Source organism: Scleropages formosus, chromosome 21, assembly GCF_900964775.1.
Source record: "Scleropages formosus chromosome 21, fSclFor1.1, whole genome shotgun sequence".
NCBI lineage: Eukaryota > Metazoa > Chordata > Actinopteri > Osteoglossiformes > Osteoglossidae > Scleropages > Scleropages formosus.
The window spans coordinates 11,114,556-11,139,615 of NC_041826.1; the positions used below are offsets into that span (position 1 = coordinate 11,114,556).

General features: G+C 44.0%; 2 protein-coding genes and 1 long non-coding RNA gene across 4 annotated transcripts; 2 read left to right on the forward strand and 1 right to left on the reverse strand.

Annotated features, from left to right (window-relative positions):
• The first annotated feature begins 4,266 nt into the window (after positions 1–4,266).
• On the forward strand, positions 4,267–6,610 carry LOC108918750 (uncharacterized). Its single transcript, XR_001964863.1, has 3 exons — positions 4,267–4,438; positions 5,574–5,653; positions 5,979–6,610. It is a non-coding gene; the product is annotated as an uncharacterized LOC108918750 (long non-coding RNA).
• Positions 6,611–6,742: 132 nt separating this feature from the next.
• On the forward strand, positions 6,743–9,376 carry LOC108918749 (uncharacterized). Of its 2 annotated transcripts, none has more exons than XM_018726252.2 (3): positions 6,743–7,258; positions 8,127–8,197; positions 8,650–9,376. In XM_018726252.2, exons 1-3 carry the CDS (start codon positions 7,120–7,122, stop codon positions 9,085–9,087), a joined length of 648 nt encoding a protein of 215 aa, XP_018581768.2. In that variant the 5' UTR covers positions 6,743–7,119; the 3' UTR covers positions 9,088–9,376. The 2 variants fall into 2 exon arrangements, with proteins under 2 accessions (XP_018581768.2, XP_018581769.2); XM_018726253.2 differs by having other exon boundaries at positions 6,743–7,252.
• A 5,975-nt stretch (positions 9,377–15,351) lies between these two features.
• LOC108918670 (zinc finger and SCAN domain-containing protein 22) lies at positions 15,352–19,641 on the reverse strand. Its single transcript, XM_029247372.1, has 3 exons — positions 18,647–19,641; positions 17,301–17,666; positions 15,352–16,740 (listed from the first exon to the last, which is right to left on the reverse strand). Exons 1-3 carry the CDS (start codon positions 19,209–19,211, stop codon positions 16,163–16,165), a joined length of 1,509 nt encoding a protein of 502 aa, XP_029103205.1. The 5' UTR covers positions 19,212–19,641; the 3' UTR covers positions 15,352–16,162.
• Between the last annotated feature and the right edge of the window lie 5,419 nt (positions 19,642–25,060).

The following is a 25,060-nucleotide window of genomic DNA, read 5'->3' on the forward strand; positions in this document are numbered from 1 at the left end:
GGTTGGCAGGTTCACCAGGAAGTCTAGGGCAACATGAGTCCAGGGCCGAGTGGGAACGGGCAGCAGTTCCAGGAGGCCAGCAGCCTTTTCGGGCAGGGTCCGAGTCTGGGCACAAGTAACGCATGCCTGCACGAAGTCCCTGGTGCCACTGAAGGCCACCAGAACTTCCCCTGTAAAAGAGAAAGCATGCATCGTATACCTGGGTGGCCCGCTTCCGGTGCTTCATGGGCCCACTTCATCACGGCAGTTCAGAGCTGACTAGGCACGTATTCTCTTCCAGCAGGTTTTTCGGGGGGTTCCGTCTTGTTAGCCTGGGCATCTTGAACTTCTTGGAGTAATTGCCACTAGACGGGCCCCACCATGCATCCGTCAGGCAGAATCCCCTCTGGAACGGTTGGAGTAGGCTCGGGGTCATGGATTCCGGACAGGGCATCTGCCTTGGTATTTTTGGAACCAGGGCGATAAGACACTAAAATTAAACCAGGTGAAGAACGGAGCCCACCTCGCCTGGCGGCAGTTTAATCGTTTGGCCTTTTCCAGGTATTCAAGGTTTCTGTGATTGGTAAGTACCAGGAATGGATGTGTAGCCCCCTCTAGCCAGTGTCACCATTCTTCGAGGGCTAACTTGATGGCTAGGAGTTCCCTGTTCATAATGTCATAGTTACGTTCCGCTGGAGACATCTTTCGCGAAAAAAGGCACATGGATACAGTTTCGGAGGGTCCCCTTGCCTCTGGGATAAAACCGCTCCTACACGGACCAAGGAGGCGTCAACCTCCACTACAAATGGCAAAGAGGGGTCTGGCTGTTTCAGTACTGGGGCTGACGTGAAGCAGGTTTTCAGCTCTTAGAATGCCCTCTCTGCGTTTTCTGCCCATGGGAGCCTACATTCCTTACAGGTGGTGAGAGCAGTGAGGGGGGCCGCCACGGTGCTGAAACCGCGGATGGAATGATGGTAATAGCGAAGCCTAGGAAACGCTGGAGCGCTCTTACCATCGTAGGTCAGGGCCAGGATGTCACCGCATTAACTTTTTGGGGGTCCATGGAGATTCCCTCGCGGCTCAGAATGTAACCCAGAAAGGAGACTTGGCCCGAGTGGAAGACACATTTCTCTCCCTTGACATACAGCTTTTCCTCTAGAAGGTGCAACAAGACTGCACGGATCTGATGGATATGCTCTTCTCGGGTCCTGGAGTAAGTAGATCAGAATGTTGTCGAGATTGACACAATGATTAATGAAATCACCCAGCACATGATTCAGGAATGCTTCGAAGACTGAGGGGGCGTTCACGAGGCCAAACGGCATGACCCGATACTCATAATGCCCCTGGGTGGTGGAAAATGCTGTCTTCCATTCGTCCCCCTCGCGGATTCGGATCAAATTATAAGCACTGCGGAGATCAAGCTTGGTGAACCACGAGGAACCGTGAATGTTTTTCTAGGGTGGCTGTGATTAAAGGTAATGGGTGAGGATATTTAACCGTAATGGCATTCAAACCACGATAATCAATACAGGGTCGTAACCCCCCCATCTTTTTTACTGATGAAGAAGAAACCTGCTGATGCTGGAGAAGTGGACGGTCGGATGAGCCCAGAGGCGAGTGCTTCGGAAATGTAGTCTTGCATGGCCCTCTGTTCCGGCAAGGACAGCGGGTATATCCGACCCGGGGGAGGTGTGGTTTCTGGCAAAAGATCGATTGCACAGTCCCAGGGTCGGTGCGGTGGGAGTTGTGCTGCCTGGGCTTTACTGAATACCTCCCGAAGGTCCTCGTATTCTGCTCTGGTGGAGGAAGTCCCTCTATGCCCTCCACCAACATAGCGCGGCAGGGAAGAGTTAAACAAGCAGAGCGACAGTTATGTCCCCAAGAAATCAATTCTTTAGTGCTCCAACAAAAAACTGGATCAGGGAACCAGGGAAATCCTAATATAATTGGGGTGTCAGGGGCTCGTATTAGGAAAAAGGTAAGTACCTCCTGGTGGCATGCTCCTGTCTCTAGTTGTATGTTGCAAGTGTCCACTACTTCGGACCTGAGGAGTTGACCATCGAGTGCTTTAACCTTTAGTGTGACTTCTCAAATTTTACGAGGAACATGATGTTTTTTAGCAAAGCCCCAGTCCATAAAACACCCAGCGGCTCCGGAGTCAATTAGTGCTCTTATATGGACCTGGTTCCCCTCCCATGTTATACAGACAGGTAATCGTAATTGGCCCCTGTACTCCCCGGAACTCACCTTGGACTCCCTTGAGGTCCCCTGGGGTGGCCTTACTGGGCAGGATGCTCGGAGGCGTTCTGGTGAACCACAGTGGAGGCATAGGTTCCCCACCAGGTGATGCCTCCGCTCCTCTGGACCCAACCGGCTCGGCCCTACCTGCATGGGCTCAGGTTCATCACTGGACCTGCATGCGGGGAAGAGAGCCAACTCCCTGTGACCCTGTCGATTCCAACCGAGATTATCAATGGCACTCTCCACATGCTGGTCAAAGGTCCAATCCTTCCCCCTGTACGTCAGGTCAGCCTGGATCCGTGGGTTCAGACCATTATGGAAACCAGTATGGAGGGCGGCAGAGTTCCAGCCACTCTTCGCTGCAATGGGTCAAAATTCAAGGGCGTATTGTGCCACGGTACGGTTTCCCTGCTTCACATGCCAGAGACGGTCCTCTGCTGTGCGGCTGGCGTGAGGGTGATTAAACACTGCCTCGAACTTCTCGCAAAAGGCAGTGTAGGTGGTCTTTTGACACGTGTGCCACCCGGCCGCTGCCCACGCTTGGGCCGGACCCACCAGTAAGGACAGGGCAAAGGCAATCTTAGCTTCATCAGTTCTGTACATGCAAGGAGAGCACTCAAAGACCAACTTGTATTGTATCAGAAAGTCCTGACGCTGGTTGGGAATGCCATCATACCGCTCTGGGGTCGCGATGTGCGATGCAGCGACGGGCTGTATGATTCCTCTGGCTTGCAGTGCCTGAATCAGTCTCTCCACCGTTTCTTCCAGGCGCTTAAGGGTCTGGTCGTGAGCACCAAGGAGAGTGCCCTGGGCGGCGAGTGCCGTACAGATCTGAACACACTCTGCTGAGTCCTGGTTAGAGGCGGAACCTTCTGTCATGGTTTCGCGTTCCGAGAGGACAGACTCAAGTACAGAGTTCTTCAAAGTGATCTTTATTATAGCAGACAAGCGCAATCCAATAGTAGTAGTCAAGGGACAGGCGATGGTCAGGTGATCAGCAGTCAGAGTACACATGGCGAGGTAAGAATCATAGTCAAAACACACAAGCGAAAGGCCAAGATCAGAAGGAGTAACAGGAATCACAATCTGGAGGGGAAACAGCATTTGCCAAACAAGGTTCCATGTCCCTGTCTGTTCCAGCGTCCCCTTTTATCCCCATTTCCATCAGGGAACAGCAGGTGTCGCTGATGTCCTGGCTGCTGGGGATGTGACAAGTCCTGACCTCATTTAGCATTGGACTGTTTTTAACACACCAACTTTCCCATTGGCAAGAAAAAGTTGGGTCTTTTTGTGTGAAAATTATTTGATGAAAACAGTGAGTGACAATGGAACAGTGCTGTGACATTTGTAGGGGGTCTCACAAAAATTGAAGGTGGAATTTATGGGAACTTTTCAAGCTTTACATATTCAAAAGAGACATTAAAATATATAGATTATTTTAAATGTATGGGTCATACATAAAGAAACTTTACCCTTTCTTCTTTGTACAATATCTGTCTGATTTTCCCAATTTGAGAAACAAGATACAGTTACTGTCTCACCACAAGAACTCATAAAATACAAAGCTGAACATAAAATATTCTGCTATGTAACGGAGTAAAACAATAAGAATAAATTGCCCACACACCAATATAGAATGCTATCTTTCAATTCAGATTACAATAAAAGAAGATGTTATAAACAGGCAACTGTTATAAACAGACTGGTAATGTGCACCATATGTGTACAGTGAGGCTTCAAAGTTTGTGAACCCTTCAGAATTTTTTCTTCTGCATGAATTTGACCTAAAATATTACACTTTCATCAAGTCATAAAAATATAGAACCCAACAGAACAAGCAACACATGAAAGGCTATACTTTTTCCATTCATTTATTGATCAAAACGATGAAATTAAGTTTTTATTAGCAAAAACTATTCTAACTTAAATGAAGATCTGATCACATTTTAGGGTAAAATTATCCAGAAATTTGGAAAATACTGAAGGATAAACAGTACAACTGTACATTACAGCTCCTGCTCCTTTCTAAATTTTGCTTTATAGACAACCCGGCTTATAAACACTCAGTTCCTGCTGAGCTGCACTTTCACTTTCACTTATAGACAAGATTCAGAGTCTTAATACGGCACAAATGCAGTACCCTTGTGGAGAAACCAAAAATCAATAAAGGGTTGGAGTCACAGATGACAGGAGCAGACAACGCTTTAAAAGATGGGTATGTTTTTATGAACACATTAAATTATCAATTTTGACTATTTTCCTTGTTTTCAGCAAAGAAGATGTACCTTTCAGTTTATAAAAAGAAAAGCTGTATTTATTGTGTTGGATAGAAATGCTGGAATATATAAATGATTATCACTTTAAATAACTTTGGGGTCTAAGAGTTATAAGCAGTAAGGAATTTGGTAAGACAGTGGGTGAGGTTTATTGCCTCTTGACGAAAGCAAAATTACAATCCAACCAAACCTTATCCTAATCTAATTGACCCAAACCTGACTCTTTTGACCCTGTATGGTCTCTGAAACAAAACCGTGAAGTCAAATTACACTATAACCAAAGACTGTAATCTCAAACCATCCCTTTGAACATAACACTCCTCATTGTATTCTCTCTTTCACTTTTGAAATTCAGAAGACCATATCATGTATTGATTTCAATTCTACACCACTGGAACTGAAATGCCATTTTTTGACCCATTTGACAACGAAGACAGGCATCCCTCTCTATATACAGTATAAGATTGGTGTATTTGGAAGGCCAGTACATATCGTTCAGGGATAATAAAGACAAAGCAATTTCCTGAAGTCATGTTTTCAAGCCAGTGGCTTTGGTGTGTTTTGGTTACAATGTGGGTGGCTGTCCCATAAACCCCGTTTTACAAGGTCCTCCGATTGCTGCGTATGGTTGCACTTACATGACCGAGTGAATATCGAATGCTGAACCATAGAGTTAAGATGGGAGGGCATATGTGTTGCTTATGATACATGCATAATGAGCATTTTGCACCCTTTTCAAATTCCCCCTGAAAATTTGGGACATATAACCAAATAGCAGAGCAGCCTGGAAGTCCTACTTTTCTATACCATTGTGCTTCAACTTTTTGATCTTGGTGATGAGCAACACATGCAATGGCTTCAGTTAGCAATAGCTCAAACATATTACACTGTTGTGGGGGTGCGGTGGTGCAGTGGGTTAGACCACAGTCCTGTCCTGGGTGTGTCCCCTCCCCCTCTGGCCTTATGTCCTGTGTTACCTGGTAGGCTCCGTGACCCCATATGGGACAAGTGGTTCTGAAAATGTGTGTGTGTATATCCTACATTGTACATACAATATCTTTATCTATTTCACAGGTAATTCCTATTCCGCTGCAGAAGAACTTAGAGAGGTGCCATATGATGCCATAAGTCAGGCAGAGACTGAAATGAGCAAAGTGAGAAACTTACATTTCTACATTTCCTTGCTGTCCGCTACCTGTGTTTATACCTCTATAATAATAATATTCTTCATTTTCATCATCAGTGATGATACAGAGTCCACCTGACACACATGGCTAGAAATATGTACAATATACAGTAAGGGAAGGCCCTACCACAGACTTCCCACTAAGTGGTTATGAAAACTTCCTTTGTGGTATGATCAATGACTGGACCTAAGGAAATCCAGACATCCTCCAGGAAGGACAGATGGCATGTTCCGTTCTCCTGTTCTCAAAGGGAAAATTAGTCTGGCTTCTTCTTTTTTCCTCTCAACCCCAGTGCCCTAGATGTCCTGGCATCCTGAGGCCATCTCTGGACACCACTGGATATACTGAGTGCTCCCGGAGCCCTGAGTCCCATCTATTCTGTAGGTTTTGCCTAGCCCCCTGGAAGCCCACTCATAAAGATGGCATGGAGCACTGCAGCAACCAGTCCTGTGAAGTGGTGTACACACTTCTCACCTGTAACACGATCACCAACCCCAGGAGCTGCATTTATGGCTGCCCCATCTTCCGTGCCTGTCCTAAATGCCACTGTGTGTTGATGCACATTGATGGATGCAATAATGTCACATGCCCAAGCTGCACACATGAATTCTGCTTCATTTGTCTGCAGAGCAGTGACAATTACTCACTGTCCTGCAGGAAACCCTTGGCAGACAGGCAGAGATTTGTTACTCGGGAAAAATAAATTTTGTGCAGTGATGATGTAAAAAGGATGTAGAAAGTTATGTGGCCTCCTCTTGTATGTTAAGTATTTCTGCATCACATGTAGCACGCATCACTTCTCCAATCTACACTTAACACTCTGGATTGATGGCAGGTGATGCACTGTGTAGAAGAGCACATCTATACACACACACTGTCTGAAATTGCTTATCCCGAATGGGATCATGGCAAACCGGAGGCTAACCTGGCAACACAGGGCACAAGGCTGGAGGGGGAGGGGACACCCAGGACGAGACGCCAGTCCGCCGCAAAGCACCCCAAGCAGGACTCAAACCCCAGACCCGCCACATCTGGGCGGGATCCAGCCAAGTCCACTGTGCCCCCCACATCTATACATTCATAATAATATTAGATTTGGAATCAGAAATAAAAAAATGGGAGAAAAGTGTAAGAATAAAAAACACATTTTAAAAATGTGTAACACCGATGCCTCATAGCTCCAGGTTTGATGGATCTTAGCCAGCCCTTCTCTGTGTGGAGTTTCCAGTTTCTTTGGTGTTTATGGGGACAAACACAGGTAGCTGTAAGTTTACCTTATAAACATATGAGCACAAAGCCCCACCCACTACCAGCAGAAATTCCCGTGTCCAGGGACTTACCGCCGGTACTACCGGGTTTCACTTTTAAAACGAAGTTCTATCATTGTTGTAAAGAGAGACACTTTTTATTGTTCGCATTATCTTGGAGCTAATATGGAGAAACCCGCCAAGGGGCCCTCGCGCAATGGGCTCGCGGGAATATCAGGGAAACGCGGGAAAAAGGGAGCGGGAAAGCGGCTCGTGTCGGAAATGAAAGCGAAGAAACAGCGGGGGACCGAGTCTGGATGTGCGCGTGAGCTGCTATTCGTATTATACAGAAGTATATTGTTAAATACGTTACAAAAATATTAATTATAGTGCAGGCATCATACCAAGCTATTTATTCAGATTAAGGCGTAAAACTTAAGGACGTTGCACCATACTAGTCTGGTTGTATTAGAACTACACTAACAAACAAGTTTTGTTGTGAAAAAGAATATGCCAGAAATACGTGTCTCGAGGTGAAACTAGTACAGCTGATCCGAACAATTATTTTTTTTGGTACATCTAGTTTTGTTTTCTTAAGGAAAATAATATGTATCTCAGAGAAAATTTTCCTTAACAAAAAATAAGTTAACCATAAAACTTAATGAAATAAAAATGAAATTTATTGTTAGTCGATATGAGGCATCATTTAGGGTGATTTTAGGGAGCACTGTGGATGGGGGTTGGAACAAGCCGAAATTTTTTCACCATAAAAATAATGTAATAAGTAGTTTCATTATCCGGTTTTTCAATATTTGAGTAGTTTTCAGGAACTTATTTGTACTGGTTAATGGAGAAGAAGGGTTTTTTCTCCAAAGCTACTCTAATCGTAGAGCTGCTTACAGTGATTTACCCCTTACAACAGGGTAATTTTTACTATATCCCAGGATATGGTACCTTGATCAATGGTACTACAGCAGGAGAGTAAGTACCTTGACCAAGCAGCAGGAGGTGGGATTCAAACCCAGGTCTTTTGAGTGCAGTGTGGCAACTCCAATTATTGCACCACCCACTGTCCCGCTGTAACTACACACTATAACTTCATAACCAGAAACGTAGTGTGGGGGGTGGGGGTAGGGTGTGTAGTATGTACTGCACAGACTGTATTAGAGTTTATCTCCCAATCCTCTTTGCAGCCAAATCTGTTCAACAAGCTACACAAGAAGCTGGAGCAAAACCCTCTGACCATCACACTGACACAGATGAAGTAAGATGCTCAGATTTTGATCATAAATAATTAGCTGCTGGAAATGAAATGTTAAATACATCTTAAATTATGTGCTAAAACTGGTTTTCATTGAGGAAAAAATTAATGCTCATAAAGATGGCTATGAGCTGCAAAGTGGTTATGCGGGAGCCCTTGCCTTACAGTCCCAGTATTGTTATTTTGAATCCTGTTTCAGGTGCATGAGTATTTTCTTTGGTTGTTCTGGTTTCTTCCCACATTCCAAGCCAAGCTCTTCTGGTGAACAGGTGATGTTACACACTTCTTATGGTTTGGGTTTAATTAAAGTGCCCAAAGCTCAATAAGAAATCACAGGACTTCTCCAGTATGGCAGTGAGGTACAGATGAGGTGTGTATTCAAAGCACCTCTTGCACCCAATGACTAATGTCAGACATGCATTTACATATTCTGTCCCTTCTCACCCTGTCCCCAGTGTCCCTCCTGCTCTGGTATCCTGAAGCCCTGTTTGGACAGAGTTGGACAGCCCCTCCTGTACACACAGTGCTCCCTGATGCCTGAATCCCACCAGTTCTGCAGGTCCTGCCTCACCCCCTGGAAGCCCATCCATGAGGATGGCATAGAGCGCTGCAGCAACCGGTCCTGTGAGGTGGTGTCTGTTCTCATCACCTGTGACAAGGTCACCGATCCCAAGAGCAAAGTTCTGGGCTGCCCCGTCTTCCGTGCTTGTCCAAAGTGCTACTCTCTGATCATGCACATGAATGGATGCAAGTATGTTTTCTGTCGAAAGTGTCGTCATTATTTCTGCTTCATTTGCCTGAGAAGTGGACACAGCTGTGGAAAGGCAATGGAGCTCTACAGTTCGCTGACCTGTAAGAAACCCCAAGCAGGCAGGCAGATGTTCATTACTTAGGGGATCTGTCGTCTGTGTTTTTATTTGGAAATGATAGTATGTCTTTACGTGTGTTTGTGTATATTTGATTCATACTGAGTGTTTGTTTCTTACTACTGTTGTGCTTTTTTCTTATAGGAGTCATACATTAAGTACCCATAAGCCCAGAAAATACAAAAAAGTTGCCTTTCACACACTGCCTGTGAGCTCCTGTACAGTTATAGTCCTAATGGTTAATGTTACTGTTAATTATGTCTCTTTCAATATCAAAATATAACTTTGTTATCTTGATATAAGTGAATGTACTCAATACAGCCTCTGATTTCTATTAATAAAGTTCAGTTAGGAACTCTTTGCCTTCAGTGTTTTTTATCCCTTTGCATTCATGCATTCACATTACTCTATGTAGCAGACACTTTTCTCCAGAGCAACTTCCAATGAACACTATGTAGTGTTATCAGCCCACACCTTATTCACCCAAGGTGACTTACACTGCTAGATACACTACTTGCAATGGGTTACTCATTATACATCAGTGAAGCACACTGTCAGTCACACACTATGGGTGATTTAGTCACCAATCCACCTGAACAGCTGTGGGAGGAAACCCATACAGACATGAGGGGAACATGCAAATGCCACACAGACTGAGCGCGAATCAAACTTGCGTTCTCTCGCGTTACCCAGGCACTTTGAGACAGCAGTGCTACTTACTATGCTACCATGCTGTCCTGATGAACAGTTGTAAACACTGGGTTGCAGTACAATTCTTACCGAAGCGTTGAGATTAAACCATATATTGTACAGGGTGGGTATTAATCAAAATTTGTGTTGTATCTGCAGTATTTAGTCCAGAATTCAGGGATAACTTAGGAACATTCAGCATAAAGTCATTGTTCCACAGGTACAGAACTGCTCCAGGAAATGTCAGGCTAAATGATCATATAAAAGTGTAAATCACTGTGGATGAAAAAATCAGTTAAGCCATAAAATAGTAGAAATGTGTAAATGATTACTTGATATGAACAAAACAGATCTTGTTTCACAGGAGCGGATAACAAAAGTCAAATGGCGATGAGCTACACTGTAGTTGCTCGGCATGGAAAGAAATGTTTCTAACTTTCCATGTTGTATTTGGAAGAAAACCAGCGTAGAAACAAACACTTCCTTATTATGTGAGAACTTTGCTTTCACTTTCACAGGCCGTCAAGGTGGTGATGGAAATAAAACGCGAGAGATTTGTTTAGGAGCACAGCTGAGAAAGCACACTAGCATGACAGTCAAAGGGAGATAATACATGCATAATAAAGATGGGTGAGTTTTCCTTAATATTCAAAAGTTCCAGAGATTTGAGGACTTACAGAATACTGTATGCTTCAATCAATGTTAGTTTCATTTTCTGCAGTTTGAATGGGGATTCTGTGAAATATGGAGTGCATGAAAACAAAAATTACAAAGGCCTAATAGTAAGTTTGTGTAATTGTGTAATAATTCTAGAAAGTATTAAATATGCAGTTCTTTTAATATGTGGTGAGATAGTTTATAGTAAGTTAATATAACTACTTTTTCTTTCCATCATTTAATCGTTCTGTGTAAACTGAGCTCTGTTGTATTGGATACTGAATAGGTACTAGTAAGATAAAAAAGGCCAAATATCTGAGTTTACAGAACACAAAATAATCTGAGAAAAAGTAATGGATGTCCTTCTGTATTTCTTACCTTCCTGGCAGCAATGTTTGTCCACTTTTTTTGCCATACTTTCATTGTTTAAATTTATGAATAAAAAAAGTATCAGCTAGACAATGAAATCGTTAAAGCAAATTGTTATGCAATAACTTTATATATAGAAAATATAAAATGTATCCAACTTTCTATGTTTCTTTTAAGACCATCCAGTTTAAAGACAGACATTATTTATTGAGTGACAGTTTTGTTTTTACTTTTAGAGAGGTTAGCTGGCTGATGGAAAGCAAAAGTGTTAAAAGTCCATAGTCTGTAAATATATATATATATTTACAAAAGTAAAAAAAAAACATAAAAACACTGTTCTATGTTAACTAATTATGGACATCCAGGTGTATGTTTTTGTCACGCCCGCCAGCTCGGTAACAAGCAACACCGGCAGCTGATCAGGGTCCAGGCACACAAAAGGGCAGCTTAGACCATAGGAAGCTGCGGAACCTTGTTCAGCCTCATTACTCACTGGTGCTCCTAGTAATTGCTCCTCGCCTCCTCGCCCTACTTCTTCCCTCCTTGCCTCCTCGCCCCCTCGCCCCGCTCCTCGTACTCGACTTCCTGGCTTGCCACAACTCCTTGCCTGTCTTCTGGATTACGTTTCTCGGATTCTCCCTTCGGACTACGTTCGCACATCGGTTTCTCTTGCCTATCTCCTCGACCATGTCTTCTGAATTGCCCCTTGAACAACCTTCCTGTGCTCTGCACTTGGGTCTGGCACACCCGCTCCGGGGAAACACCGTGACAGCTTTCTAGTTTTAATGTCTAGTAACTTTTTTCTTACCATGCTAACTTTACTCTCTCTCTCTACATACTACAGACATACTACTTCACAATATCTCTTCTCCTTCTGCAGGTAGTTACTTATCCACTGTTACTCAAGAAGATGAAGTGAAGTCCTGCGGCTCTAAATGCCAGATGGAGACAGAGAAGGTGAGACGCTTACAGAATATTTCCACAGCACCAAACTGTCACTGAGCTGCATTTGGGATTGTATGACAAAGTTCAAGAAGGCAGATGGAATTGCCTTGGTCCCAGTAATGTTTTGTTTACTAAATCATAGCTATAGTTTCAGCACAAATAAATGAACTAATGTCAATATTATTTGTACTTTCAGGGACAAGTCAGCTTGCTGACTAATCAGTGTCTTAGATTGCAACCTACAATTATTTGATAATTAGCCATTTAACTGCCATAAGAACCACTTCCTTCTCATCTCCAGTGTCCCTCCTGCTCTGGTATCCTGAAGCCCTGTTTGGACAGAGTTGGACAGCCCCTCCTGTACACACAGTGCTCCCTGATGCCTGAATCCCACCAGTTCTGCAGGTCCTGCCTCGCCCCCTGGAAGCCCATCCATGAGGATGGCATAGAGCGCTGCAGCAACCGGTCCTGTGAGGTGGTGTCTGTTCTCATCACCTGTGACAAGGTCACCGATCCCAAGAGCAAAGTTCTGGGCTGCCCCGTCTTCCGTGCTTGTCCAAAGTGCTACTCTCTGATCATGCACATGAATGGATGCAAGTATGTTTTCTGTCGAAAGTGTCGTCATTATTTCTGCTTCATTTGCCTGAGAAGTGGACACAGCTGTGGAAAGGCAATGGAGCTCTACAGTTCGCTGACCTGTAAGAAACCCCAAGCAGGCAGGCAGATGTTCATTATTTAAGGGATGTGTCTTCTCTCTTTTTATTTGGAAATGATAGTATGTCCAAAAGTACGTCTGTGTCCTAGTGAAGGGTCTGAATACCTATGTAAATAAGAGATTTTGGTTTGTTATGTTTAAAAAGTTGTAAAAACTTGTTTTCACTTTGTCGTTATGAGATTTGTGTCAACTGATGGCAACCGAATCAGTTCAATCCATTTTGAAATAATTATAAAAATCAACAAATTGTGAGAAAGTACAGGGGTCTGAAAACTTTCAAAATCAAAATGTTCCCAACTTTCCTTGTTGACTTTACACAGCAACTTGTGTAAAAACATAACTTCCTTGTTAAGTAGGACTTTCACTTTTACTTTTAGTCGCCGTCAGGGTGCAAATGGAAGCCAGTGTGTGGGGAACACAGCTAAGAAACCATGGAGTGAGTTGCTGGGGCATGATAAAGCGTAATTAGAATGTGTGTATTCTTCTTAACATTCAAATTAACATTTTTTGAGAGTTGTGAAATATGTTACTATTTATTTATTCTCTTATGAGGGTGAGAACTATGTCATACCTGTGTTTACAGAACAAGCTCAGAAAAAGTTATGGATGTTTCTGTGTATTTCTTACCTTGCTGGCTACCAATGTCTAGTAACCTCTTTACCATGTTTACCTTAGTTGCATTGTCTACTTTTCAAGACAAATAGCATTAGTTAAGTGAGCAATGAAATAATAGGAATGAGGAAGTGATGAGACATTGACAACGAAACCGATTTTGAAAAGTAAAAAGCAGAATATTATCCAAAGTATATTATCGTCTGTGTGAACTGAGAAACTATGAAAAGCTGCTGACACCAGAACATTGTTGTTTTACAGCAGTAGATAAAGTAAAAGGTTATAAATAAACTGTAACACCTCAATACAGTATGTATAGAAAATGCACTCAACATTTTTTTTTTTCAGAAGAGGTTTAAATAGCCATTAGTAACCTGAGAGACACTTGCTCTTTCAGTATAAGAGACTGTAAGTGTGTCCATCTAGGGCAAATGTTTGAAAAATACCATATGAAGGATTAAAAATTAATGAAACATTAAATGTGCTAAAGTAGTCAGTATGATGTCAGGTATATTCTTACTGCACTGCCTATAGTGCATAAAGGGTTTTTCATCATGTTTATCTTGTAAGATAGCTAGTGACACATTGCTAAACTTTTGAAAACATGAATCTTGAACCCTGTGACTATGTGTGCAGATCCTTTATGGCTTATTTTCCCCATTGAATTTATGTACTAGAATGTAGCAGCACGCCAGTTAAGGCTAGGACACACTGTGTTCATGTCAGTCTGTCCACAGCGATAAATCTTAAACTAGTGTACCCCATTTCTGTGACCCTTGACACCTTCTGCAGGAAATTACTTTCCTCTGTTACAAAAGGTGACAGAGAAGTTGTATAAGGTATAAATGTTCATACCCATAAGATATACATGCTCATGATCATGCTTGGATCAGTCTTTTACAGAGTCATTCCTACAATGTAACGTAAATGTTTATATGTATCTCAAAAAAAAAAACTACTAGGAAGGTGATTAGGAATCGGCGACATTCTGGTAAAGTTTTATGCAGCTACTTGTGTGATGAACATTGGTGCATATCGTGAAAGAAACAAGTTCACTGTACTTAAGAGTCACACATCTGCAGCTATGCCTCTTTCTCCTAATGTTAATGCACAAATTGTATTTTCCATGAGATGTACATCACTTTGGAGAAAAGCATCTGCTAAATTAATAATGTAAATGTATGTTGTGTGACACTAATGCCCAGCTGGAGACAATGAAGGTGAGGTATTCCTAAATATGTCCACAGCAACAAAACGGCCACGGATCTGCACTTGAACCATTGAACCAAACGTTTTGTTTTTCATTTCACCTGAAACTCCACAACAAATGTACAGATGAGTGCGGTATCTAATTTCTGTTAGGCAGTCTTGTATTTTGCTGTCTAAAGCCAAGAAATATTTGAATTTTTCAATTTGTTACTAAGTCATGACAGTTTCTCTCACATCCCCAGTGTCCCTCCTGCTCTGGTATCCTGAAGCCCTGTTTGGACAGAGTTGGACAGCCCCTCCTGTACACACAGTGCTCCCTGATGCCTGAATCCCACCAGTTCTGCAGGTCCTGCCTCGCCCCCTGGAAGCCCATCCATGAGGATGGCATAGAGGGCTGCAGCAACCGGTCCTGTGAGGTGGTGTCTGTTCTCATCACCTGTGACAAGGTCACCGATCCCAAGAGCAAAGTTCTGGGCTGCCCCCTGTTTCGTGCCTGTCCAAAGTGCTACTCTCTGATCATGGTTGTTGATGGATGCAAGTATGTTCAGTGTAAAAAGTGTAAACACAGATTCTGCTTCATTTGCCTGGAGCGCAGTGAGGACTGTAGACAAGACCGTGACCTCTACTGGTCACTGACCTGCAGGAAACCACGCGCTGGAATACAGTGGTTTGTCACCTAACAGCTCCAATATAAGCAAAGAAACGTGCAACAATCTTAAGCATCCAAAAACGCAAACTGAGATTGATGTGGATTGATACAGTCATATGATTATCATATGATTTCATTTGTTCAAGATTCATTTACAGCATTGTTTATAACAAACCAATCCTATTAATCAGTTGTTAAAACTGTCGAATAATGAAATGTTGGTATTAATTTGAAACCACTTTTTCTTCTTTTTTTTCCAATTAAACCAATCCCTAGTTGGACATTTTATTATCTGTGGCTTTTGAAGTCATTATTAAAACTAAAACAAGTAGGATAATTGGCCACATCAATTTCTGTTAAATACCTTAAATTTACAAACATGGGTCCTTAACCTATAGGCTTTGCACGCAAACACAGGAGACAAGTCTTACAACTGCAACTGTTATCAGACCAAATGATTTATTTCTAAATGAGCCAACATTTTGGAGAGCAGTTCTTCATCAGCCCACGTGACAAAAAAAAGTCACTGGCAAACATATTAAGTGTAAACAAAGTCCACCATAACAAAATATAATAGGGAAGGAGACAGAAAAAAAATTTGTTCCTGTAATTCCTAACCTCAGATTTGATCTGGTTTCTTGATTGTCTATGGGCTCCTCCTTCAGCCCCTGGATCTCTGAACCCCAAAAAGAACTTGAAGAAAATGAGACCACCTTTAGCTGGACTAAGGTAAACATCTGTCCTTTACTCAGCTCTGGGTGTTTTTCCACCACAGAAAATTCAATATTTGTTAATCAGTCCTTTTCTAGAAGTGGAACTTAAATTAACTTCGAAAAGCCAAAACAAGCTGAATGGTGGGAAGATAAGAGAATTCATATGTAAAGCTTACAACATGTGTCAGAAGGTTTCTGGGTTTTCTGCTACTTAAAATTTTAGTTAAAATTCTGGATGTCCCCTCACACATATGGAGCGCATTGCAGACTTGTCTTCAATACATTTGAACTTCAGTTCATATCCTCAACTCCAAGGTGGATGGGAGCGCATACAGAGACCCTTTGGTGTGGTTTTAGTCTCTTCACTTTCTTCTGAGCTCCTGCGTCTGCCCACAGCACCATCATAGCTCCTCACGAGAGCCCCGATGCCACACCTTTGTTCCCTGCAGTTCCACATTACTTGTGGGTGTGGCGCGCCCTGCTCGACATTTCCTCCATCCTCTTCTTCTCATGCACCCATACTTCTCTCCCCACAAGGGGAGATCAGGAGTTCCCTTCCAGGCAGTGAGAGCGCTGATGGAAACGCAGCCCCCCACAGTTCCGGAAGGTCTTGCCACACAGGTTGCAGGTGTACGGCTTCTCCCCTGTGTGGATGCGGAAGTGCCTGGTCAGCGCCCATGAGTGGCGGAAGCGGGCACTGCACACAGAGCAGGCGTATGGCCGTTCGCCTGTATGGATGCGCTGGTGAATCTTCAAGTGCTCCATTCGGTTGAAGTCACGGCCGCATAGTGAGCAGTGGTAGGGGCTGCGGCCTGGTGGGAAGGCCTGCCGCTTGGGGTGCCTCCCTGGTTTGGCTCCGTGGTGCTGCATTCGGTGCTGTCGCAGCTCCTCTGGCAGGCAGAAGGTCTCTCCACAGACCCTGCAGGTGTGGGTGCCCGTGCTATTGGGCACACTGACATTGGGTACGCTGGCGTTGGTGCTGCTCCTCTGCGTGCTATACAGTGGGTGGGAGAGGGACTCCTCAGGTGGGAAGGGTTTGGAGAATGGAGGATGCAGGCTGCTGGACGACGGTGTGTGGATGTCTAGGTCTGGTAAATCAGGGTTGAACACGGGGGAGTCCGCTATGGAGGAAGAGGTCGCATTTAATTTTATTTCCATTTAAGAAAATAACAGTAACAAGCCCTAAAAGCTGTAGACAAAACATTCTTAAAAATAAGTACATGACTCTGACTTATGAATACAATATGAACACCATCTGTCTGTTGATGCACCTTTATTTACTCTGAACTGTACATCACTCTGGAGTAAAATGTCTTAGTAAGAAATAAATATAAATGGGACAGGAAGTGGGGTAGTCATTAGAAATACTACCCTTGGATTCAGAGGTCACAGGTTTGAATGCCACCTCTTCCTGTATAAACGGGTAAATCAGTGTGAGCAGCTTAATATTGTATGTTGCTTTGGAGAAAAGTGTCAGATAAATAAACATAATTCTCCATTAGAGAGGTGGAAAACAATCCATCAGGGCTCATGTTTTTAGATTAAAAATTAATTTACACCTAGAACGTGACATGAGAACAGTTCAAATGGAGAACAACGACAGAAGTTAAGAACTTAATAGGTAATGTAGAGCGAGAAGTAGCAGAGCCTGTGAGCACACTCTCTGGGGGGCCATACTCACACAAGGAATGGCTGGTGCATGGAATAAGGGGATCTGTGTCGCAGCTCTGCAGGTGAAGGGGTTCGGGCCTCCAGTCCTCCAGGAGCTTGGACTGAGCCAGGGAGAGGCAGTCCGGCCCAAAGTCTTCTCCAGCCTCAACAAAAGGGGCAGAAGCCGACGTGCAGCCCAGGTCCGATAACTCCTCCTTCACTCTGACCGGCTGCTCAGCCTTCGGATTCTGCAGGTCCATATCCAGTGAGGACTGAACTTTGACAAGCACGGCAGCGTCCACTCCTGAGGGCATGTCTGAGCAAACCTGCTCAAAGCTGACCACTTGCGTCTCCACCTGGCTGTTTGAGTACATACAAGTCTGGTTGCCCTTGGAAACTGAGGAAGTACAGAAATGGAAAATTTGTGGATCATCTTCTGATTCCTACTAGAACAAATCTTTATAACAGAAAGGGTCACTGCACTACTATTGCTGCTAATGCACTGCATTACTATTTACTATTCAGTTTTACTATTACTACTTATTGTACTTGTATCTATTGTTCTGCCTTATTTATTAGCATGTCACTCTTACTATGCTATTCACCCACCACTGTTTTCATTTATCTACTACATTGCATCATCTTAACCATTCTTGTCTAAATATGTGTTTTTTAATGTCTAATATGTGCTTGTATTGCCAATGCCTGAATTTGAGCCTCGTCACAAGCATTTCAATGCCCAGTGTAACTATGCAAATGAAAAATAAGTGACTCTGACCCTCTCCGCCTCAGACTGGTAAAGACGGTAACAGGAATCCGCTTTCAGTAACTGTCCCATTCAGGGTCACGAAGGGCTACAGCCTATCCCAGAATCACAAGGTGTAAGGCGGGGTACGGTCTGAATAGGACACAAATCCATCACACATACGTTCATTCAATTACACAAACACTATGGGCAACTTCAGGCCACCACCAGTCCTTCTGAAATATGTCTTTGGACTGTGGGAGGAAACCAGAGCACCTGGAAGAAATACATGTGAACACATGTAAACTCCATGCAGACTGACCCAAATTTGAACCCATGTCCAAAAGCACAGCCCAGGAAGAGCAAGGCACCAGTAGTACCCTTGATCAAGGTACTTGTACCCTGAATTGATACAGAAATAATTAGTAATTATTAAGTAATTATATTAGTAATAATAAATTAGCAATTATTAAGTAATTAGGACTAAGTTTTGCAGTAATTACTCTGCAAAACTCAGTAAGCATCTGAAGTACACACTGACTGACTGAGTCTGAAGTCACTTCGGAGAAGTGTCAGATAAACGAACGACAGCGAGTACGCAGTGAGGTCTTACACACACACGTGTGTGTTACCTGCTGCAGTGAACGTAGCCGTCACGCTGCCACGCTCTTTTCTCGACTCTCCCTCCAGATCCGGGCTCAAGTCCTGCGAACACACCTGTCCGTCCTCCCGAATCTCGCAGAAAGAAGAGCGGCTGTTGCGCGCGCCCGCCTCCGCGTGACCATCACCTCCCGCGACGTCGTACCTCTCCCGGACGTCCAGCCGCGCCGCGACGCCGGGTTCCACGAGCTCAGGGTTCGTCGCCGGCGCGCGCCGCACCTCGTCCTCCTCCTTCTCTTCCTCCCCCTTCACGCTCCCCTTGTCCGCGTCCCGCGCTCGCCCGCGCGCCACGCTCAGCTCAAGCTCGGTCGCGCGCAAGCGCTGCTGAAGCGCCCTGTTCTCGCGCAGCGTCTCGTGCATCTGATCGCGTACATCGCGCAGCGCCTGGCCCACGAGCTTGGTGACCTCCAGCACGGCGATCTCCACGGCCACGCCGAAGGCGTTGTGGATGGTGGCCGTCAGCTCGTCCTGGAAGGAGAAGGAGAGCTCGGCCACGAGTGCCGAGGCGGCGGGGCCGGCGCCGTCGGTGGCCGACATGACGGGTCCGACCGCAGCTACAGTCCGGTCTCAAGCGGCTTCCAAGTGCGGGTCCCGCTGGGCCCTCTCATTGGGCGACGCTCCCGGCGCAGGCGATATTCGTCTCAATTAATTCCGTTACTTGAACCATTTCAGTAAGCAGCCGGCCGATCGATCCGAGAGCCGTAACACACAGTAAACCCCCCTCCCTCTGCATAACGACGTGCAGCAAAGCGTACTGTGTCGGTGTCGCGCCCGCGTACAAAAGGATCCGTAAAATACTATTTAAACATGGCAGGTTACCACGTAAAAATACAGAATTATTTAAGGTAAGCTCGTGGTTCGTTCTGACAATGTTCTACAAACGGAGAGAAAATAACGCCTATACCTTGCTACTTGACAGGGGGTAAATTAAAATAAAGCAGCAACTTTCTCCTTCCTGTTTACACAGTGGGCCAATCACTGTCATACCCTTGGAAGTTTAACCTGAACAATACAATGCGTAATAAAACAGTGACGTGGTTTTCTCTAACGCTTCTCTTCGTATTATTATAGAAAGCAGAAGAAACAAAAACGACAGTTCTCTGTATCGATAAAACACAGACATTTCAGACTAAGGGTATTTCGGTGAAACTCCGGAAAGGCTGAAAGGTGGCCAACACATTTAGCATTAGCTTTGCTTTACGTAATTTTACGACAGTTGCCGGAAGTTTGCGGACAACAGGCTCCGGCTCATCGAAAGCGTCTGTTGTGACAGTGTGGATGGAATTGCTGATCTTGGATGAGTGCAGAACGAAAAATCAACAGTTATCATAATCCATAAATATATTAAACGTGTGATCTAACATCTGATAGGTAGCTGCAGTTAACACTACACTTTATGTAGAAATAAACCCATAGCATAGTCTTACTCGTGCCGTGGTGCTAAATTACTCATTTTGACGTGAATTTCACACAGCGGATTTAAATTATTCTCTCACTGCCATTAAATGATTAAAGTCTTGATAAAAGAATACGGCTATAAATGTTAAATGTCCTTTACTTTACACCTGAACAACTGAAATCTACAGGTTCACTTACCAGTATTCAAAGCGATGGTCTATGTCACATACATAGTATGTCGTCTGTATTCATTATTAAACTATGTGGTCGTGACAGTTTTCTGTTTCTGGTGTTCTCATCCAAAATTGGGCAGTGTCTTATAAGTCTTATATAAAGCAGTTACAAAATATAGATGATCACCTAATATTCATTGTCACAGATTTTAGCCAACTTTATTCTTTATCACAAATTGTACACTTGTTTTTGGAATAGATGGTCTGTTGACCTCATTTACCTGAATTTATACCACTTGTATGTATGTGTGTGTGTGTGTGTGTGTGTGTGTGGGAGGGAGAGAGAGAGACTTGGCAACTGATACTCTTTGTTCATTATTATAGTCTCTCCCCTTCATTTCCTACAACCGGCCAGATGTGAACGCACAAATCACATATATACAAAATGTGAATAAACTGTAAAATTTCATGAAATTCGCTGTCACTCACACTCGCTCACATTGGCAATTTAATGAAACTGGTGATTATTACCTTTATCGGTTCGCATGCCTGGTGTGAAGGATGTCATGAAACCGTATGGGATATCAGATGAAAGAAAGCATATTTATGATTTGACTCAGGCCTCAGATTTGACTGGAACACAACCTGAGGGTTGACAGCTAACCCAGAACAACATCCCTTCGTCACGGGACTTCGTGACCAGCCGGTGTGTCACTGGAGCATGACCCCATGGGTCCTGGGAGAAACCGGGAAATTGGCACTGGAGGGAAGCCAAGAGATATGATCTTTCAGACCTCCTATGAAAACCTGCTGCAGTCTCTCACAATAGTGTTAATTCCTCAGATCTACATGAGAACGACAGGAAGGGGGATAAAATAATTTGTTTCCACTGTGAACTTTGTGGCCCTTTCCACGGTTACCCAGGAACCCCCAGTCAATGCACAATGGTTATTGTTCACGACTGGAAATGCCGGCGCACGGCCCTCAGCACACCAGGTGAAAAATGGAAATAATAGAAATGTGGGGTAATTCCATGTGTTTCGGGCCCTGCACCTGGCACTCTAACCACACAAAGCACACTTAGCGTTTTCTGTAGTGAAACTGTTTATGTGTGTAACTGGGAGGGGCCTGGGGGATGCCCCACAAGAGCCACATATATGTCCTTAAAGAGTACAAATTCCTGAAGAGAGTTGCTTCTTCTGAAATATTTCCAGTATCATGCCTTTTACCTTAATTTGACTTTATTTGGACCTTTTATTTGCACCCTAATCTGAGGGCCCAGGAAAAAATACAATGCAGTGTAAGTGCTGATGGCAACAAAATTAATGTCATTTAACATTCAAAGGAACTTTGACTCAATGGTCTCCAGTATATTATGAATGTAGGTGTGTTGACAGTTTGAAGAGAGCTATAGAACTCAGCAGTACTCCAATCACTCAACCTGTCTAATGTAGATGTTTCAAGAGCATCTACCAGGTTGAACCGCTTTTTTACATCACCAGTCTTTTTCAAGGGGTGTGTTGCATAATCAGTGTCTAACTTTTGAACCTTTCGGTTGAATCGTCACTAAGGTCCGGTTTGGTCCATGTGGAGTACAATATGAGATAGTATTGTCAGAAAGCAATCTGTATACTGCATATCAGAAGCTGTGCTGTAATATGGAAAATGATACCCAATTTGGGTGGCATGGTGGCACAGCGAGTAGCACCGTTGTCTCACAGTGCCTGGGGGGGTGCGAGAGAATGTGGGTTCGATCCCTGCTCAATCTGTACGGAGTTTGCATGTTCTCCCCCTGTCTGTGTGGGTTTCCTTGGGGTGCTCTGGTTTCCTCCCACAGTCCAAAGACATGCTGTTCCCCCATAGTGTGAGTGACAGAGAGTGTGTGTTCCACTGATGTATAGATGAGTGAGCCATTGTAAGTAGTGTATCTAGCAGTGTAAGTCACCTTGGTGAATAAGGTATGTGGGCTAGTAACACTACATAGTATCCGTTATAAGTCGCTTTAGACAAAAGTGTCTGCTAAGTAAATAAATGTAAAATCAGGGTATGATCAGAGTGGGGCAAACCGTTCCTCTTCCTATTAACTGTCTACAGAAAGCAAGGAGGCTCTTACTCTGAAAGCAGAAAACACCCCTTTTCACCAACATACAAGTATTCATACACATATACGTACTGCCATGCAAACTGTGCTTTTTTAATTTGTGTTTCCGCTTCTGTCTCATTTTGTGTGTTTTTGCCACGAAGGGGAACAGAAGCACGTGGCGTGTGATACATTCACATCCTGCTTGAATGAGCTTGTCACACTATGTACTGTGTGTTGTGTATGTGCGGAGAGCTGCCCCCTGTGCAGTGGTCTGCTGACTGACCGGTTCAGTGCTGGAGTGTTTTTTACTCAGCTATGATGTTTCCTTTTTTATCTCTAATCAGCGCCTTCTCACACTCGTAGCCAGCCCATCTTGTTCTTGTTGTCCAGTTCAGCACCTGGAGTGGAAGTGACTCAGTGATACCCCCCCAGACACCCATTCACCCACCCATTCACCCACCCACCCACACACACACACACACACACACACACACACACACACACACACACACACACACACACACAACACATACAGACCTCTCTCTCACAAACACCAGGGCCGGATACTGTTTCTAAGGAAGCTCTCTCCCTATTTCTCACTTTTGTTTTTTTCGGTCAACCTCCTGATCCCTGCATCCCCCGCCTCCACTTTCCAAATGCAGCCAAAAGGTCCCTCCCTGTTGTTCTCACTCTAGACAACATGGACAGCGCTCCTTATATGTACATCTTAGCGCAGATATATCAGTGCGCATGTGGACACACAAGTATACCTCTGTGTGTGTGTGTGTCTGCATTGGGTGAACCTGGGGGCTGGGTGCACAGTGGCTTCTTGTTTCTCTGCACAGTGTGTGAGACTGTATATGAGAGCCTTCAGCTGCTACAGGTCTTTACACAACCCTGCTGTGGTCACATTAATAAACATGGTAAATGTCAGTGCATACAATAATTTCAGCAGAGGGCCACATTTACATAATCTTGAACTGAACAATTAATAAACTTTGAATAATGAAAATCAGACTTAATAAGCCTGCCTGAAGACATGGCACACTAGTTACACCTGCTGCCTTTGGCCTCAGCGGACCTCGCTTTAAATCCCACCACCTGCTGCAGTACCCTTAATGAAGGTACTTACCTGGAAAGGCACAGTAAGAACCACCCTGCTATTTAAATGGACAAATCAGTGTATAAACTTTAATGATGCATGTTGCTTTGGGAAAAAAAAACATCACCTGAATGAATAACTACAGATAAGCCTGTGGCGTGTTACTCTTTGTTTTACTTCTACATGAGTGGTTGCTCCTGGTCCGCTCTCCATATTTTCAATTCCTATTGAAAAGGCTCCCAGGCCTTCAAGTTAAATAAATTGTTGTCCCATCCAGTGTATACCCTGTTTCATGCTTCCAGGTTAGTCTCTGGACTGCTGTGACTCTGCATTGGAAAAGTGCTTATTGATAATGCAAATGCATTAACCATATCGTGTTAATATGATTGAACTATGCGAATATTATATATCATGAAACGTTCTCGTGTGCCAAATGTCGATCAGACTCGAACGTCTCTTTGTGCTGTGTTTGTATTGTGTTTATTCTGCTAGTCTGTTGCTGGAGCCTCAATGAGGGCTGGCAATTAAATAGGGGGATTTCCATGGGCCAGGAAACTGAATGGTCTCGCTGTGTGAATGGGCTGGCGACTGCCTGGGAAGGACAACAGGAAGCAGTTTGGGTTCAAGCCATTTACAAATAAGGTCCCAAGTCCGCACGGCTTCCTGTCACCACATCCCCCCCCGAGCCCAGCAGGTCCCAACCACCCCGAGCACCTCCCCCTCCCTTTCTAATTGTTGGAAACGTGTTTATATCATTAGCAGACACTGGGGACTGGTGCACAGCCGTTGTCGAGTGACCACTGAGACGAGCCAAATGGCTTCCGCTCGCTGGAGGACCGCCTTGGGGGGGAGGGTTCAACCACGAGCAGGAAGAAGTGTTCCCTCTCCCTTCTCCTGTTCCGCCAGTCTCACAATGCCTGGAAGTCACCCAGACCAATAACTGCCTCTCTCGCCTTTTTCTTGTGTTTTTGTTTTCTTAGGACAATTGATCTGGCCCCATCAAAACAAATAAGACACAGGCATGCACACACACACACACACACACACTCCACATCCCCATACACACGCAAAATGCTTCCGGCTCGTTCCCACAGATCGGATGGATTTCTGAATAAATAAGGGGACTCTTCCGGCACATTTGAGCATATATGGTTATATCTTTCTCGACTTACCCATTCATGAGTTAGTACATAAGCTGTCCCTCTGGGCAGTATAATGTCTGATTAAGTGTGTACCCAAAACTTATCATAACCAACAGAATATTCTTCAGGACAAATTTTCTGGTTACTGGGTCATGACACATGTATATATTTTTGCAGGGTAGCATGTTAATAATGGCAATTAGCATTCTGTTAATACAGGCATCCCTCACATGACAGCTGGTCATGCGATGAGAATTCAGACTTACAAATACATGTAATTTAAAAACTAAAATTTGCGTAAGCCATCAGCATTCTCTTCTGAGGAACATCTTATGAGAACAGAAATTTCATTAAAAATACGACCGTTCATGATGTTTAACACCACACATGATGTGCAGCTCCTCAGATATACTCCTTTTTCTTCTTCCACACAACTGTTCTCTGGTGTGTGTTCTTCTTTTGTCGTAGTATTAAACCATTATTTTTCA